This window comes from Pseudopodoces humilis, chromosome 31 (assembly GCF_049639895.1).
Source record: "Pseudopodoces humilis isolate 2021_Gansu_Grassland_sample_001 chromosome 31, ASM4963989v1, whole genome shotgun sequence".
Lineage (NCBI taxonomy): Eukaryota > Metazoa > Chordata > Aves > Passeriformes > Paridae > Pseudopodoces > Pseudopodoces humilis.
In genome coordinates this window covers 615077-632572 of record NC_142230.1, presented here as the reverse complement: position 1 = coordinate 632572, position 17496 = coordinate 615077, and the positions used below count along the sequence as shown (strand labels likewise).

The window sequence follows — 17496 nt, the reverse complement described above, 5'->3', positions numbered from 1 at the left end:
AAATAAAGTAATTAAGGTCTTATCAAAAAGGGAAGAGAGGAGGGAATTGGCTGTGAGGGGAGCTGGGAACTCCGCAGGGAAGGGAGGAGGAATTTCCCCTCTCTCTTCCTCGGGGACGGGTCCAAATCCCTTCCAGCCCCTCTTTTGGGATTCCCACCTTTCACTCCTGGGCTGGGATTTGGGAAGGCGGCAGCTCAGGAATTCCCGCGGGTCCGGGCGAGCCTTCGGCAGCCGCAAAATCGTCCCCAAATTGTCCCCAAATTGTCGGGAGGAGAAACCCTGACTCGGCTGGGGACAATCCCGGCTTTATCCATGAGAATTCCCTGCCCAGGACCGAGCCAGGTTCCAAATCCTCGGCGTTGTCACCGAGAGCGGAGCGAGGGGAGGAGTTGTCCCCTGCGGGTTTAACCCCCAGCTCGCCGGAGCCTGGAGAAACCTCCTCCGGCGCTCCAAATTCCGAGGAAAAGCTGAAAATCCAGGCGTAAAAAGCGGGAATTATTTCGGGTTTATCAGTCCGGATCACCCCGTTTGCCCCACATTGATATTTTTGTTTTTCTGGGGCACCAAATGCACTGAAATGTTTGGTTTTCGCCTTTTTTTTTTTTTTTTTTTTTTTTTTTTTTGGTGTTGTTATTTTGGGGTTTATTCAGCTCCCCAGGACAAAAATCCAAGGGATTTGGGAATTTGGGAAGAGCTGTGAAGCAGAAATCAGCCGCGGGTTCAAAGGGGCGGCTCTGCCTCCTCAGAAAGGAGGAATGGGATCAGGGCAGGATGGAAAAGGAGGAATAAACCCCCATTCCTTAGGGAAAAACCTCGGGAAGCCAAGGGCAGAAGAGGAAAACTTTGTGGTTATTGTTGATTTTTTGTTGGTTTTTTTCCCATCACCCTCGTCCCGGTACCACAAGAAATTCCCACTTTTTTTTCCCCCCCTAGGTGATCCCGTTTTCCCTCAGAGATGTCTCTGAACCAGATGCAAATCAAGCAGGAGCTGACGCTCCCCCCCGGCCTGGGTAAAACCACCCCAAAACCGATCCCGGAGCCCCAAAATCCCCAAATCCCGGTGCCCGCTCCTTGCCCCGAGCCGCTCCCGGCGGTGGCGAAATGCGAGGAAAAAGCGATTCCAGCGGCGGGCGTGGAACCGGGAAAAGGGGAAAATCCGCCCCAGGAGCAGCAGCAAGCAGAATTCCCTCCGAAATTCCCGCTGGAAGAGAAATCCCGCCCGGAACCGACGCTGGAGAGGCAGGAGGCCAAGGAGATCCCGGTTCCCTGCGCCCAGGAGAAGCAGCAGCGCCAGGAAACCCCGGTGTCCATCCCAGAAAAGCAGGAATGCAAGGAAATCCCGGTGTCCATCCCAGAAAAGCAGGAATGCAAGGAAATCCCGGTGTCCATCCCAGAAAAGCAGGAATGCAAGGAAATCCCGGTGTCCATCCCAGAAAAGCAGGAATGCAAGGAAATCCCGGTGTCTATCCAAGAAAAGCAGGAATGCAAGGAAATCCCGGTGTCCATCCCTGATCCACACCCTGACCCTGTCCCGTGTTCCCAGGAGAAGCAGCAGTGCCAGGAAATCCCGGTGTCCATCCCAGAAAAGCAGGAATGCCAGGAAATCCCGGTGTCCATCCCCGATCCTGTCCCGTGTGCCCAGGAAAAGCAGGAGCGCAAGGAAATCCCGGTGTCCATCCCAGAAAAGCAGGAATTCCAGGAGACCCCAATCCCCATCCCAGTTTCGTGCCCTGAACCCATCCCGCCTTCCCCGGAAAAGCAGGAGCGCAAGGAAATCCCCGTGTCCATCCCAGAAAAGCAGGAATTCCAGGAGACCCCTGTCCCCATCCCACTCCCAGACCCCGTCCCGTGCTCCCAGGAAAAGCAGGAATTCCAGGAGATCCCGGAGCAGCGCTCCCTTCCAGAGAAATTCCCTCCCCTGGAGCAGCAGCTGGAACAGCCCGGCCTCTGGCAGAAGTAGAAGGAAAAATCCCAATCCCGGAGATTTTTCTCCACGCATCCAGAGGTTTTTCCAAGCCTTTTTTTTTTTTTTTTAAGTTTTTATTTTTAAACCTTTGCAGAGCTTTTTCTTTGGTTGTTTTTTTCAGGAATTCCTTCCCGCCGCTCCTCCCGCTAACGCGTTTTCCTTTACTAACAGCAGGGAATTCCCGTCGGGAATGGTTTTCCAGCAGGGTTGTAGCTCAAAATTCCCAAATTCCTGCTTTTTTTTTTTTTTTTCCCAATCCCACGGCTTTGGAATGCCCCGAAAGCCCCCCCCCCCCCCAAAAAAAAAATCATGGAACAGGGAGGGGTTCATAAAATTAAAAAACCCCAAATCCAGGGAAGAGCTCATCCCCTTTTTCCTTCTTTTCTCCTCTGGATTCCAGCTCCCACCTGGGATTTCAGGAAGTTTTTCCCTATAAATCAGATTTCTGCGGAATCTGCCTCCAAAACTTCCCAAAATCGGGAATTAAGGGGCTGAATATTTGGTGGAATTCAGAAGAATCCTTTGGGATGGAGGGGGGAAAAAAAAGGGAGATTTTTAGGATAGATCCGATTTTGGTGGAATTCAGAAGAATCCTTTGGGAATTGAGGGGAAAAAGAGATTTTTAGGATAGATCTGAGCTCTCTCTCCCCTTGAATTTCCTCGGAGGTGTCAAAGAACGTCTCAGGCCGAGAATATTGCATAATTATCCCGATTTATGGATCATTAACTCCACTCCAGACATGTTTGGGAAGGGATTAACCCCGGGCGTGGCGCAGACGGGATCAGGGAGGAATTCCAGCCGGGAATGTTTCGCCACCCGGCGGTGTTTGGGACTTTGTCTCGCAATTATTTTCGGCTGCTGTTGGATCCAGGATTGATTTCGCCGTGAAAATCCCACAATAAAAGCGACTTTCAGTACTGAGTTTTGGGAATTTTTGTTCCTGGTCGTGGGGATTTTTATATCGAGTTTTGGGTGATTTTTATACCGAGTTTTGGGGGGTTTTATACCAAGTTTTGGGGGTTTTTTATACCTAGTTTTGGGGGGTTTTATACCAAGTTTTGGGGGTTTTTTATACCGAGTTTTGGGGGGTTTTGTACCGAGTTTTGGGAGGTTTTATATACCAAGGTTTGGGAATTTTTATCCCAAGCTTTGGGAATTTTTATACCAAATTTTGGGAATTTTTTTAATCAAGTTTTGGGGATTTTTTTCCCCCCAGGTTTTGGGGATTTCCCACGGCTTTTCCTGAGAAAGATGGAGAGGAGGCTCAGCTTGCAAAAGCCGGGGTTTGCCTTGATCAAAGCTGATTTTTCGGGGGGAAAACAAGAGAAAAAAGGAAAAGGGAAAAATGGGAGAAAATCACCAACAAAACCACCGGGAAAAACGAGGCCATTCCATCATTTTATTGCGCCACAACCCAAATCAAACCCGGAATTAATGATTCATTTCTAGCCCTAATTAAGCCCGTCTTGTCGCCGGGTAAATCCCGGCCGGCGAGCAGGTCCGGAGAGGTTCCCGGGAGCCCGGAGAGGTGGAGAAAAAGCGGGATTTGGGATTTGGGATGGATTCTACTTCTGCTTGGAGCACTGCTGCTGCTGCTGCTGCTGCTGCTGCTGGGGGAGGCTCTTGACGGCCGCCTTGGCCTGGCCTTTGGAGGCCTGGCTTTGCTGGACCCCCTTGGGAAGCGCCCCGCACTTCTCCTGGCACTGGGCCGGGATCTGCTGCGGCTGCTTCTGCTGCTGGGACATCCTGGATCAGCCTGGAATCCAAAAACAGCGGGATTTTAGGGGTTTTTTTGGAGCTTGGATTGGCCCTTTCGGGGCGTTGCGGCTCCGAGGTTGACCCCATGGATTTAATCCCGGAGCAAATCCAGGCGGCTCCCGGGATTAAATCCCCGAGGATGCTGCAGGGCTGCCCGGATTTTGGGGATTTCCGTTTCCAGCCCGTTTTTGGGGGGTTTTTTTTTGGGGATCCCACCCCATTCCCTGCGGGATCGGTGGCTCCACTGAAGGATGGGGGGATGGCTCTGCCTAAAACTGGGATCAGAGGCCAAACCCAGCCTAGCAAAGCCAGGAAAAGGCTGCAGAGCTGGAGAGGAGACAAAGCAGCACCTGGGGCTTTCCTTCCTTCCCTCTGCTCCTTTATTTCCTGGGAATCTCAACTTTAAATGCTCGGGGGGAAAAAAAAAATGTGGATTTGGAGGAAAGCTGGACTCAGGGAGAAGCTCCAAGAAAAGCGACCAAAGAGGAAAAGAGGGAAAATTTCAGGGTTGGGAGTTTTTGAAAGGGAAAAATCCTTTGCTAACAGTCCTAGAATTGGATACCAATCCCAGTATTTGATAATATTCCCAGTATTTGATAATATTCCCAGTATTTGATAATATTCCCAGTATTTGATAATATTCCCAGTATTTGGTGCCAATCCCAATATTTGGTATGGATTTTTTGGAACCACCACGTCCCTTCCCAGCTCCCTGAGACCGCCCAGAGCAGGAGCCACACCCAGAGCCACGAAATTAGGGCGGAATGAGGATTTTATCCAAGGAAACAGAGCCGGGATCCCTGGAAATCCGGGAAGCTCTTCCACCGTCTGCCCACGGACACCAACCTTCGGTTATCCACGGGATTCTTATCAGCCTGGGAAAAAATCACGGAGCTCTGAGCCAAAGAGCCCCAAAACCCCCCCAAAATTCCACCACCCGCTGCAGGCGGAATTTTTTGGGGATTGGGAAAGGAAAAGGGGGGGGAAATCCCGTTTTTTCCAAGCTCGGGGCAGCGAAACGGCAGGGAAGGACTCACCTGGCACGTCCTGCGGGAGGAGGGAGCTCAGGAGGAGCCGCTGCGGGTGTGGAGGCTCCCGACGGAGCGGCTTTTATATCCCTGCGGAAGGGCCGATGACTCCGGATTAAACTCGGTGACCAGAATCTTTCACAACCGGAACCGGCTCCGCTCCCACCTCCTGGACCTCAGTCAAAGTCTGGGAGAGATTCCCTCCTCTCCCGGCTGCGGGGGACTGGGCACACCCAGGGCTGCTCATCGCCGGGTAATTTGTTGATAATTTATTAATAGTTCATTAATAATTCATTAATAATTCGGCCCGTCTCTGTTCCAGGCAGAGATCCCACCAGGAACCGGCAGCTGGGACGGGAATCATCCAATCACATCCACTCGGGAATGAGTTTTAGGGATGATTTTGGTTGGGGAGCAGCTGGGGGGGTCTCCAGAAATCCCAGAGGGGTTGGGAATCTCTCCCATCTCCTGGGAAAAGCAACAGATCCCAGCTCGGAACCCTGCGATTCTGGATTTTGCTGTTTCCCTTCTCTAATTCCCATCCCAAGAACAGGAATTAAACTTTTCTTTTTCCTCCCCAAGAAATTAGGAAAATTTTCCAGGCTCCTCCACCTCCACCCTGATGAAATATCCCCAACTTATTGCAAATATTCCGGGAATTCCAGCAATTCCTGGCGCTGACCACAGCTGGTGCATCAGGGCTTGGCCACAGGAAATGGCCGGGTCCCTCTGGCCACTTCCTCTGGATTTTCCAGGTGCTCTCCTGACCCCTGATCCCAGGGAAAACGGGGAAAATTCCAGTGGCTGGATGGATGGGGATGAGGATGCTCCAGAATCAGGTGACTCACGGAGCAGAGGAGCTCCACGTGATTCCCAATTTAAATTTTTAACATGATTCAGGATCTCAACCTCTTCCAGGCCTCCAAGAGGACACCAGAGTGGCATTCCAGAGCCTGGATCCCCAAAAGTTTGGAGGAATTTGGGGCTCAAATTCCTCATCTCCCCATCCACTTTCCTGGGAATTCCTGGTCCAAGTGTGGGGTTGCTTTTCCTGATCCCCAAAACCTCCTCCGTGCCCCCAGGATGCCGCAAAAATCACTCCTGAGGCAGAGCCTGGATCAGAAAATTCCATGGAGGAATTCCAGGTGCTAATTCCTCATTGCCCATCCGTTTTTTTGGGGAATTCCTGCTCCAAATTTTCCCCTCCTCAGGTCCTAATTCCTCATTTCCCCATCCATTTTTTTTTGGGAATTCCTGCTCACAATTTTCCCCTCCTCAGGTCCTAATTCCTCATTTCCCATCCTTTTTTTTTTGGGAATTCCTGCTCACAATTTTCCCCTCCTCAAGTGTGAACTCCTCATTTCCCCATCCATTTTTTTTTGGGAATTCCTGCTCACAATTTTCCCCTCCTCAGGTCCTAATTCCTCATTTCCCATCCTTTTTTTTTTGGGAATTCCTGCTCCAAATTTTCCCCTCCTCAAGTGTGAACTCCTCATTTCCCCATCCATTTTTTTTTGGGAATTCCTGCTCACAATTTTCCCCTCCTCAAGTGTGAACTCCTCATTTCCCCATCCATTTTTTTTTGGGAATTCCTGCTCACAATTTTCCCCTCCTCAAGTGTGAATTCCTCATTTCCCCATCCATTTTTTTTTGGGAATTCCTGCTCCCGATTTTCCCCTCCTCAGGTGCGAATTCCTCATTTCCCATCCTTTTTTTTTGGGGAATTCCTGCTCCTGATTTTCCCCTCCTCAGGTCCTAATTCCTCATTTCCCATACTTTTTTTTTTGGGGGGGAATTCCTGCTCCTGCTTTTCCCTCAGGAGTGCTCAGGTTGTTTTTTTGTGCTCAGGTTTTTATTTTCAGACGTGATCCCCCCCCGTTCTGAGGGCGTCACCTTTCGGTGTCACCTTTTTCGGTGTCACCTCCTGGTGTCGACATCGAGGGACACCGAGAGGAGCCTGCTCCTCGCCTCCCCACCTGCACATTAAAAAGGTTTGGAAACAGATTTGGAAACACCGCTGGCACGCCCCTGAATATAAATATCTCGCTTTTCTTCTCCAGATTAGACATTCCCCACCCTTCCCTTAATGAGGGGGTGGGTGGGGAGCGATTTCAGCATTCCCAGACTGGGAATGGCGTGGCCGGCACGGAGACGGAGGTGAAGAAAGCCACAGGCACAACCTTTATCTCCGGAATTTGGGGTTTTTAATGGGTTTAACTCCCTCCGGGCAATGGGGTCACCCTTCAGCTTCAAACTTATCCAGAATAAAGGTGTGTTTATATTTATTTAAAATTTTGCCTTCCAGGTGTTCAGTTCTTTCTTTATTAAGGCTTTCTTCCATTTAATTCGCCTTTCAACAGTTTCTAGGATTTGCCCCCAAAGCCTCAAGCTGTGAAGACCAAAATTCTGTCTGAAAAATCAGATTTCTATCAATAATATTCAGGAAATAATTGATGATGATTTCCTTGTAGAATTAGAAGGAATTTCTCCATATTAAAATGTGGGGTTTTTTTACTTCCGGCACCAAACCCCTCCCCAACCACTCTTGAAAACAGAAATTACGGAAGAAGTTTTGGGGTCTGAGGAGGTGGAAACGGGGAGAAGAAAGGCAAAAGACACCTGGTGCCATCGATGGTCATTTTTTTATTGCTGCACAGAGAATTGACAAGACTGAGAAGAGACAAGAGGAGAAGGGAAGGGGAAAAGCGTCGGCATCTTCCACCACCAGCTGCTGACGGCGCTTCCCGAGGTTCCCAAAATATCGGGAACGCCCAAGGAAAAACGCCGGCGCGGCAGGAGCAGAAGTGAAAACACAGGGAAACACTGGGAGAGGAAACGTCTTCCAAGAGGAAGAGAACGTGGCAGGATCAGAGCAGGAGAAGCCTGGTTGCGTCGCCGATGGGTCTGCGCCGTGTTTTCCATCCCGGAACGCGCGGCTCGGGCTCCTCACCGGGGTCACCGGAGCCGCTCGGCGGGGCCGGGATCAGCAGGGGTGGGAGCAGGGCTCCAGGCACACGGTCTCGCACGACTCCACGCACTTGGCGCTGCAAACCTCGGCCTGGCACTGCTCCACGCACTTGGTGACGCAGGGCTCCGCGCACGGGGCGGGGCACTGGGTGGGGCACTGGGTGGGGCACTGGGTGGAGCACTGGGTGGAGCACTGGGCGGGGCACTGGGTGGAGCACTGGGCAGGGCAGACATCCACGCACTGCGGGACGCAGCTGGTGGCGCAAACGTCGACGCACTGCGGGACGCAGGGCTCCGCGCACTGGGTGGCGCACGTGGTGGCACAGGGCGTGGCGCAAACGTCAGCGCACTGCGGCACGCAGGGCTCGGCGCAAACGTCGGCGCACTGCGGCACGCAGGCGGTGGAGCACTGGCTGGCGCAGGGGGCCTGGCAGACCTCGACGCACTGCGTGGCGCAGGGCTCCGGGCACTTGGAGCACTTCTGCAGGCAGATGGGAGGGGGCAGGCAGGGCTGCTTGCACTGTTCGTAGTAGTAGGACATCCTCAGGAAAAGCTGGGAAAAAACTGGGAAAAAGCTTGGGAAAAAGCTGGGAAAGAGACAAAAAAAAAAGAGAAAGTCAGGGTATCGGTCCATGCTTATCGACGGCGTGAGGTCCTGGCAGGTTCGGCTGAGGAATGTTGGGAAAAGCCGCCTCTGTCCAGGATTCCTGGGTTCTGGAGTTGGAAGGGACCCACAAGGATCTCACCAAGTCCAGCTCTCCAGGGAATGGCCCCTGCAGGGATCAAATCCATGAGCTCGGCGTTGTGAGCGCCAAGGTCTGGGCTAATCCCGGGGATTTATGGAATTATTGATGGAATTACGCTGCCAGAGAATCCCTTCCTTCATTGGGAGCCTATTAGGAATCCTCGAGCAGTAATTCCTGAATTTTACTCTGGGATTGCCCAGAGTCCAATTTAGTAGAAGCCAGAAGAGAAAAATTCTTCAGTTCCTGCTATTCTCGGATCCATGGGCAGATGTTCCAGGGTTTATCTCCTCCTTTTCGGATCCTCCACCCACCTGGGCCCGTCCCCCGTGCTGGGAATTCCCAACCACAAAGCCCAGAGGCCACAAATCCCGCCATCATCCCATGGAATCGTGGCGTGGTTTGGGTTGGGAGGGATCTCAATGACCACCTGCTTCCAACCCAGACCGAGTTGCTGCAAGACCTGTCCAACCTGGCCTTGGACGCTTCCAGGGATGTGGAATCCGTGGAATAACCTGGAATAACCAGGGCCTCGCAGTTCCTTCCCCAGATCCAACCTAAATTTCCCCTATTTCAGTGCAAACCCTTTCCCCCTTTTCCTGTCTCTCCAGTTCCCGAGGAAAAATCCCTCTAAGTCTTCCCTGCAGATCCTGGAGCTGAGGTCTCCACAGGCTGAACATTCCCAGCTCTCCCATCCTGATGATCCTCCAGATCCTGGGGCGCCACTGGAATTTTTTTGGGGTGGGGATAAACGTGGCTCATCCATTGGTGAGGGAAGGGTTGCAGCGCCCATTCCCAACTCATTTCCTCCTCCTGGCTTCTCCCAGAGGTCTCCCCTGGCTTTGCCCTCGGGAATCCTGCAGCTCCCTCCTCCTGGATAAAGCCTCTTCCCACCCATCCCGTTTGAAGTCCCAGGAGCTGTTCCGCAGCATCCATTAATTTATTTAATTCCCAGCCTTAACGAGGTAGGAACAAATTAAGCAGGAGGGAGGAGGAGAGGCAGCCACACTTTCGGAGGAGGTGACTTCTCCAAGCTCCTCCAGGCAGAGCAAACCCTAAATAAAATCCCCAATTCCAGGAAAATCCCTGGAAGAGACGCACGGAAGCGAAGCATTCCCGGGACCCGGAATGAACACTCTTCTCCACGAGATATCCTGATAAAAATTCCCTGATAAAGCCAAGGAGAACTTACCGGGTCACCGGTCCTGGCGAGCGACGGAGAAGCCAAAGGAACTGGCGGGAGCCTCCAAATCCGAACCTTTTATACGGCCGGAGTGGCGTCAGCTCCGGAAGCGCGGGAGCCCAGGGGGACGGACAGCTGACCACAAACTGCCCCGGCAGGCTCCACCTCCACATGCTTTGCATGTTTGTTTGCATCCTAATTTTTGGTGGAAGCCCTCTTCCAGGAAAGCAGGTGATGCTGAGCCAGCCCCGCGCCCATCCCGGTCATTCCCAACGGGAATGGCAGAGTCATTAAAAAAAAAACCAACCCAGCAAACCAGAGGGTGATGAATTAATTGGTTTTTAGGAAGGGTTTTAATGTGCCGCGACGTTTCCACGGCCTTATTTCCATAAATGTCGGGTTTTGATACCTGGGGTTTTTCCAGCTGGGGAATGGCTGTTATTAGGGAAGATGGATAATTAATTGGATTTACTATGAGAAATACCCTGTCCTAATTCTCATGGGAAGGCACAACCGATCCTCCAGCGCTCCCACAAAACCCTGAGGTCCCTGTTTTCCTGGTAAATTAAATTATTTCATTCATCCAACCCATTCCTCTCCATGGATTAACCATCCGTGCTTGGAAATTCCAACAGGGACACAACTCCGGGTCCTTTGAGGAACATTTCAAGGCGGAATAATCCTCATTTTAAAGATGCTTTTCCCTCCCACAAAAGCACAAAAGGCTCCAGTTTAAGTGGGATTTAGGCCCGGGATACAATTTTTATTAAACTTTTGCTGATTAAGGAAAATCCACCTTTCTTCCAGGTATTCCAGTCACGGAGGTGGGAATGTGACCATCACAAGAACGCTAAACAGAGGAAAAAAAACCCACCCAAAACCAACCAACCCAGCACGAGCAGCACGTCCTGTTTATGCCCCAAACCCGGAGTCTCCCGGAGAATTCCAGGCGTCAGCACCGGTTCCTTCCCAGGAATTCCAGCCGGAGCTGACGGATCTCCACGGCTTTTGGTGGCTCAGCTTTTCCACAGACTCAGCTCCTGCCCCCTCTCCGGAGGCTGCGCTGCCCCGGAGGCTTTTCCAGGGATAAATTTGGATTCGCGGAGTGTGGTTTGCTCGTCTTAAACACCTCCTTTGCCACGGGAGGAGAAACTGCACCCGGCAGGAATTTTAGGCAGACGAATCCCTCCTCGTTTTCTCCTCCTCGAGCTGCCGGGTGTAGAAATTTTCCCCCCAGAGCTGCTTCCAACTCTTATCTTCCCGAGGAATATCCCATATTCCGGTCGGAACGGCTCCTCGTTATCTCCTCAGGCTCCAGGCTCACCTCAAAACCATCTCTGAGGACCGGTCCTGCGCCTTTCCAACCCGAGTTATTTTACACCCCGTCGTTAGCTTTGATTAGCGAGAAACTGGAACCTTCCAAAGGCGGATTAATTCCGGAGACGTAAAGGGATCCGCGCTGGCAGCGGGTGGGAACGTCAAGGGGGTGGGGTGGTTATCCCTAATTGGGGATTATTTGGGAATCTCCATTACGTTTATGGGCGATTGGAGCCCTCGGAGTCGTCACGTTGGTGCCGGTGAGTCAGGACCCCGCAGCCACGTCCTCCGGTGGCTCCGGTGACTCCTCCCCGAGCGGGTCAGGAGGGAATTCCAGGAGGGAATTCCGTGAGGGCAGCACCCCCAGCTCCAAGGGTCCAGCCCCATCTTGTGCTGGAGGGACAAAGATTTCCCAGCATCCCAAAATCCCTGAGCTTGGGGAAGATCTCCCACAGCATCGAGTCCGAGCTGTGCCCGGTCACCGCCTGGTGACCCAGACCAACATCCAGGAATTCCTCGGACACCTCCAGGGATGGGATCCAAACCTCCCCGAGCCCCTTCTGAGGCTTTTCCCCTTTTTCCAGGAAGGATTTTCCCAAATTTCCCACTCTGAACCTCCCCTGGCACAGCTCGAGGCCGTTCCCTCTTGTCCTGTCCCTGTTCCCTGGGATCAGATCCCAAATCCCACCTGGAAGAGCCCAAAATTCCCCCTGGATCCCCTTTTCTCCAGGCTGAGCCTCCTCAGCTCCCTCAGGATTTTCCAGACCCTTCTCCAGCCGCTCCAGCCCCGTTCCCATCCCACTCTCCAACCCCTCCTTGTCCATTTTCCCATGATTTTCCAGAACTGGACACGGGGTCGAGCTCCAACCCCGTGCGTGATTCCCATTTTCCCAAGCAAGAAAAGGAATTGTTTTTTTTTCCTGCATATTTCCATCGATTCCCAGGGAAATCAGGGATTCTCCCCATTTTCCTGCCCCATCCCTCCACTCCCGGTCACAATTAAACCTCCCGGGCCCTCATCAGACCCAGCTTTCCCCTCTCCTCATTCCCACAAGGTCCCGGGGAAGGCGGGAGGGTCTGAGCCGGCTCCCGGGTGGCTCCGGGAATCCTGGAATTTTTGGGATGCCGGGAGGATGAGAGAAGAGGACACTGAGCCTCACATGGACGCGAGCTGCTCCTTCAGCCCGTGCCCGAGGGAGAATTTGGATCCAGCCACGAGGTCCCGGTTCCCGGAGGAACCCAAATCCCACCATTCCAGCCTCTTTTCCTGTTTACTCCGGAAGGTGAGCGCTCAGGGAAGAATGACAATTAGCACCCGGGTAATTAAATCTGGGAAGGAGGAACTGGCTGTGGTTATGGAAAAAAAAAACAAAAACAAAAAAAAAACCAACAAACAAAAAAACAAAAAAAAAAACCCCAAAAAAAACAAACCAAAAAATGAATTCCTCACCTCTTTTATATCTTTGATTTTTCTATATTATTTTTTTTTTCAGGAAAAATCCCTGGATTTCCTCTGGATATTTTTTTTTTTTACTTTTGTGGATAAAATTGTTTTGATCTCCGTGGAAATTTTAGAGCTCGGAGAACTTCACTGCACAGAGCGATTCTACAACATTTTCTTGCGGTGAGCAGTGATTTTTCTGCCTGTTTTAATTTCACAGGTGTGGAATAAACATCCAGGTGCTCACGCAGATAGAATTCCCGTCTGGATTTGTTTTTTTTAACCCTGGAAATTGTGTTTCTGCTCTCTGCTGCTCCGAGGTGATTTAAATCTGAATTTTACAGACATCTGAAGGATTAAATACCACGCCAGAAGGGAAAAACTAATCCAAAACCAATTTATTTTCCCACCTGCATTTTATTTCCCAGAAAACAGAGATTTGGGAGCAGGGGCGGAGGAAACTTTCTGGCGCAGAAAATTCCAGAAAGGAATTTTCGAGGAGTTTTGGAGAGGTTCTCCCCACAGAGAGGAGGGAACAGAGGAGCTCCAAGGTTGTCACCGAGCCCTTGGGGCATCTTTGGAGGAGATGGTGGCGGCTTCCAGACGGTTCCACCCTGTCTGCCGCCGCCCCCGCTCCTCCTGCCCGAATTCCAAGGGGGATTTGCTCCCCAACCCTCCCCGGGCCGTCCTCCTTCCTCGGGAATCTCCTGGGATGGTCCTGACCCGCACTGGGGTTTTGGGATCGGTGGGAGAGCAGGGATGTTCCCCTTTATTTGGGTTTTCCGGGTGTTTTGTCAGCGGGTGGGAATGAGCTGGGATTGAGCTGGGATTGAGCTGGGATTGATCTGGGATTGATCTGGGATTGGTCTGGGATTGGTCTGGGATTGGTCTGGGATTGATCTGGGATTGGTCTGGGATTGGTCTGGGATATCAACCATTGATCTGGGATTGGTCTGGGATATCATCCATTGATCTGGGATTGACCTGGGATATCAACCATTGATCTGGGATTGACCTGGGATATCATCCATTGATCTGGGATTGATCTGGGATATCATCCATTGATCTGGGATATCAGCCATTGATCTGGGATATCAGGCCAGTGTCAGGATTGAGGGAAGGGCTGGGGCTGTGCCAGGGGTTGGGAATTGGGAGGGATTTTGGGAAAAGGTTCTTCCCACCGGAATGTGGGAGCGCTGACCCCACGGAACGGTCACCACATCCCAAACCCACCAGGACAACGCTCCCATGGACACGGTGGGATTTTGGGATGTCCTGGGCAGGGCCCGGAGCTGGATTTGATGATCCCTGTGTGTCCCTTCCATCCCAGGGCACTCCATGATCCCCGCGAGACCTTTCCCAAGCATTTATTTTTTTTTTTACGAAAATCGGGATTTTAGGAAAGGAATTAAAAGGATAAAAGGGAAGCGAAGGAAATGCACGAGGCCGATGCCAAGATCGTTTCTTTTATTGCTTCAGACACAGAAAGGAAAAGGATCACGGGGAAGAAGGAAGAGGGGAATTCCTCCGCTGCGAGGGGGAACTGCGGATTCTTTCTCCCGGGGAACAATCCCGGGGGCACAAAATCGCTCGGTTACATCCCGCGAGGAAAGGCGCTTTCTTGAGGTTAAAAACAGCAGGAACGAGGCAGAACGCCAGGAAAAATTAAGGATTTACTCTTCCCTTGGAGATTCCACGGGGAAACCCCCCAAGGGGAGCGGGATCCCCTCAGGGAGCCCGGAATTTCGGGCAGCAGGAGACGGGGCAGCACTGGCCGCAGACGGGGCAGGTCTGGGTGACGCAGGTGGTGGAGCAGGAGTCGGAGCACCTGGTGACAACCTGGACGCCCCCGCGGCCCTGAGGGGTGGCACAGCAGGGGTCTTGGCACCTGGTGGCACATCTGGTGACGTCCTGGCAGCATGTGGTCATTCCCTGGCAGCAGGGGTCTTGGCACGGGGTGGGACAGGTGGTCACTCCCTGGCAGCAGGGGTCTTGGCACGGGGTGGGACAGGTGGTCACTCCCTGGCAGCAGGGGTCTTGGCACGTGGTGACACACCTGGTGGCACAGCAGGGGTCTTGGCACGTGGTGACACACCTGGTGGCACAGCAGGGGTCTTGGCACGTGGTGACGCCCCTGGTCACCCCCTGGCAGCACGTGGTCGCTCCCTGGCAGCAGGGATCCACACAGCTGGTGGCACATCTGGTGGCACAGCAGGGACCTTGGCATGTCGTGGTGCACTTGGTGACCTCCTGACAACAGGGATTGACACACCTGGTGGCACAACAGGGATCCTGGCACGTGGTGACACACTTGGTGACCTCCTGACAGCAAGGATCAACACACCTGGTGACACATCTGGTGGCACAACACGGATCCTGGCATGTCGTGGTGCACTTGGTGACCTCCTTGCAACATGGATCCACACACCTGGTGACACACTTGGTGACCTCCTGGCAGCACGGATCTTGGCATGTGGTGACACGCTTGGTAACCTCCTTGCAACACGGGTCCACACATGTGGTGACACACTTGGTGACCTCCTGGCAGCAGGGATCCACACACCTGGTGACACACCTGGTGGCACATCTGGTGGCACAGCAGGGATCCTGGCACGTGGTGACGCACTTGGTGACCTCCTTGGAACACGGATCCACACACCTGGTGACACACCTGGTGGCACAGCAGGGATCCTGACACGTGGTGACGCACTTGGTGACCTCCTGACAACACGGATCCACACATCTGGCTCTGCACTTGGCGACCTCCTGACAACACGGGTCCACACACCTGGGGTCACACCTGGTCATGCAGCACGGATCCTGGCACGTGGCAGGGCACTTGGGCACCTTCTTGTAACACGGGTCCACACATCTGGAGCTGCACTTGCTCCCCTTCTTGGAACAGGGGTCTCCACATCTGGACTTGGCCCCTTTCTTGCACCACGGAATCACCCACGGGCTGCTCCACTTGGTCACCTTCTTGCAGCAGGGGTCGTAACACGGCGTCAGGACCCTGGCGGCTTTCTTGCCGCACGGGTCCACGCACGTGGTGACATACTTGGTGACCTCCTGACAGCAGGGGTCCACACAGGTGGTGACACGCTTGGACACTTCCTGACAACACGGATCCACGCACGTGGTGACACGCTTGGAGACCTCCTGACAACACGGGTCCTGACATGTTGTGGTGCACTTGGAGACCTCCTGGCAGCAGGGGTCCACACAGGTGGTGACACGCTTGGTGACCTCCTGACAACACGGGTCCACGCAGGTGGTGGTGCACGTGGTCACTTCCTTACAACACGGATCTTGGCATGTGGTGACACACTTGGTGACTTCCTTACAACACGGATCCTGACACTTGGCGACTTGCTTACAACACGGATCTTGGCATGTGGTGACACACTTGGTGACTTCCTTACAACAGGGATCCTGACACGTTGTGACACACGTGGTGACCTCCTTACAACACGGATCCTGACACGTGGTGACCTCCTTGCAACATGGATCTTGGCATGTCGTGGTGCACGTGGTGACCTCCTTGCGGCAGGGATCCACACATGTCCTGGTGCATTTGGTGACCTCCTTGCAACACAGATCTTGGCATGTGGTGACACACGCGGTGACCTCCTTGCAACACGGGTCCTGGCATGTCGTGGTGACACACTTGGAGACCTCCTGGCAGCAGGGATCCTGACATGTCCTGGTGCACGTGGTGACCTCCTTACAACATGGATCTTGACGTGTGGTGACACACTTGGTGACCTCCTGACGACACGGATCCTGGCACGTGGTGACACACTTGGTGACCTCCTGACGACACGGATCCTGGCACGTGGTGACACACTTGGTGACCTCCTGACGACACGGATCCTGGCACGTGGTGACACACTTGGTGACCTCCTGACGACACGGATCCTGGCACGTGGTGACACACTTGGTGACCTCCTGACGACACGGATCCTGGCACGTGGTGACACACTTGGTGACCTCCTTGTGGCAGGGGTCCACACATGTCCTGGTGCACTTGGTGACTTCCTTACAACACGGATCCTGACACGTGGTGACACACGTGGTGACCTCCTTACAACACGGATCCTGACACGTGGTGACCTCCTTGCAACACGGATCTTGGCATGTCGTGGTGCACTTGGAGACCTCCTGACAACACGGATCCTGACAGGTGGTGACACACGTGGTGACCTCCTGACAACACGGATCCTGACAGGTGGCTGTGGAGCTCTTGGCCACCTCCTGGCAGCAATCCCGCCTGCTGGTGCTGTACTCGGTCACCCGGCAGCAGCAGCAGCCGGGGTTCCCGCAGGTCCTGGTGCCCCCGGACACGCCCTGGCAGCACGGGGGGACACGCGTGGTGGCCACCAGGCCGCAGGGATTGGCACAGCCGGTGGCCTGGGCCACGGCCAGGCCGCCCAGGCTGACATAGGTGGTGGTGCCGGGGTAGCAGCAGGGGATCCCGCAGGGAGGGAGGCACTGGAAGCTTCCGCCGGTGCCGCAGGAATCCAGGCTGGATCCCACGGGGAAGCTTCGCGCCAGGACGGCGGGAGGGGGGATGCAGATCTGGCTCAGCGGGCAGCCCGTGGGGCGACGCATTTTTGGGGGGGAACGTGGGGGAGGCTGGAAGCAGGAAAGGGATAAAATTTAAAAGGTGTGAGAACATTCCGGGCTGTTTTGTACCCAAAATTAAACCACCTTTTTTTTTTTCCCCACAGAATCCTGAACTGGGAAAAAACAGCCGTGGGGAGGAGGTGACTCCACATGAAAACATTTCAGACAAATTTGTAGCTATTTTCAAGCAATTTCCTCTCAAAACAGGAAGAAAAAATGATTTGGGCTCCTTTAGGGTTTCTGGAAGGTCTGAAGCCTCCACCTGCCCACACCAAAGGATGAAACTTTGCCATTCCTTCCCTAACTTCACCCAAAAAGGCTCCGGATCACCCCGCCCTCATCCAGAGGACACCAGTGGGGGCTCCAGCCTGGAAAAGCTCCCCAAGGAAAGGCTCGGCTGCCGCTGCTTTTCCCACAAAATCTGCCCGGCTCTTCCCACCCCGATTCCTCCTTTCGGGCAGAGCCT

At 53.3% G+C, this 17496-nt stretch overlaps 2 protein-coding genes and 1 long non-coding RNA gene across 3 annotated transcripts; 1 reads left to right on the top strand and 2 right to left on the bottom strand.

Moving 5' to 3' along the window:
• Positions 1-955: 955 nt before the first annotated feature.
• On the top strand, positions 956-1960 carry LOC102104371 (uncharacterized). Its single transcript, XM_088068698.1, has one exon. The coding sequence runs from the start codon at positions 956-958 to the stop codon at positions 1958-1960; it is 1005 nt and encodes a 334-aa protein (XP_087924824.1).
• A 1543-nt stretch (positions 1961-3503) lies between these two features.
• LOC106628773 (uncharacterized) lies at positions 3504-4809 on the bottom strand. The gene is made up of 3 exons (XR_001332182.2): positions 4763-4809; positions 4572-4600; positions 3504-3723 (listed from the first exon to the last, which is right to left on the bottom strand). It is a non-coding gene; the product is annotated as an uncharacterized LOC106628773 (long non-coding RNA).
• A 2609-nt stretch (positions 4810-7418) lies between these two features.
• Positions 7419-9681, bottom strand: LOC102104555 (uncharacterized). The gene is made up of 2 exons (XM_005533395.3): positions 9656-9681; positions 7419-8307 (listed from the first exon to the last, which is right to left on the bottom strand). Exon 2 carries the CDS (start codon positions 8259-8261, stop codon positions 7737-7739), a length of 525 nt encoding a protein of 174 aa, XP_005533452.2. The 5' UTR covers positions 8262-8307; positions 9656-9681; the 3' UTR covers positions 7419-7736.
• Between the last annotated feature and the right edge of the window lie 7815 nt (positions 9682-17496).

What these genes read in the sequence shown, in the direction of transcription:
- LOC102104371 (XM_088068698.1), top strand. Translation starts at nt 956, where the DNA reads ATGTCTCTGAACCAGATGCAAATCAAGCAGGAGCTGACGCTCCCCCCC.
- LOC102104555 (XM_005533395.3), bottom strand. Translation starts at nt 8,261, where the DNA reads ATGTCCTACTACTACGAACAGTGCAAGCAGCCCTGCCTGCCCCCTCCC.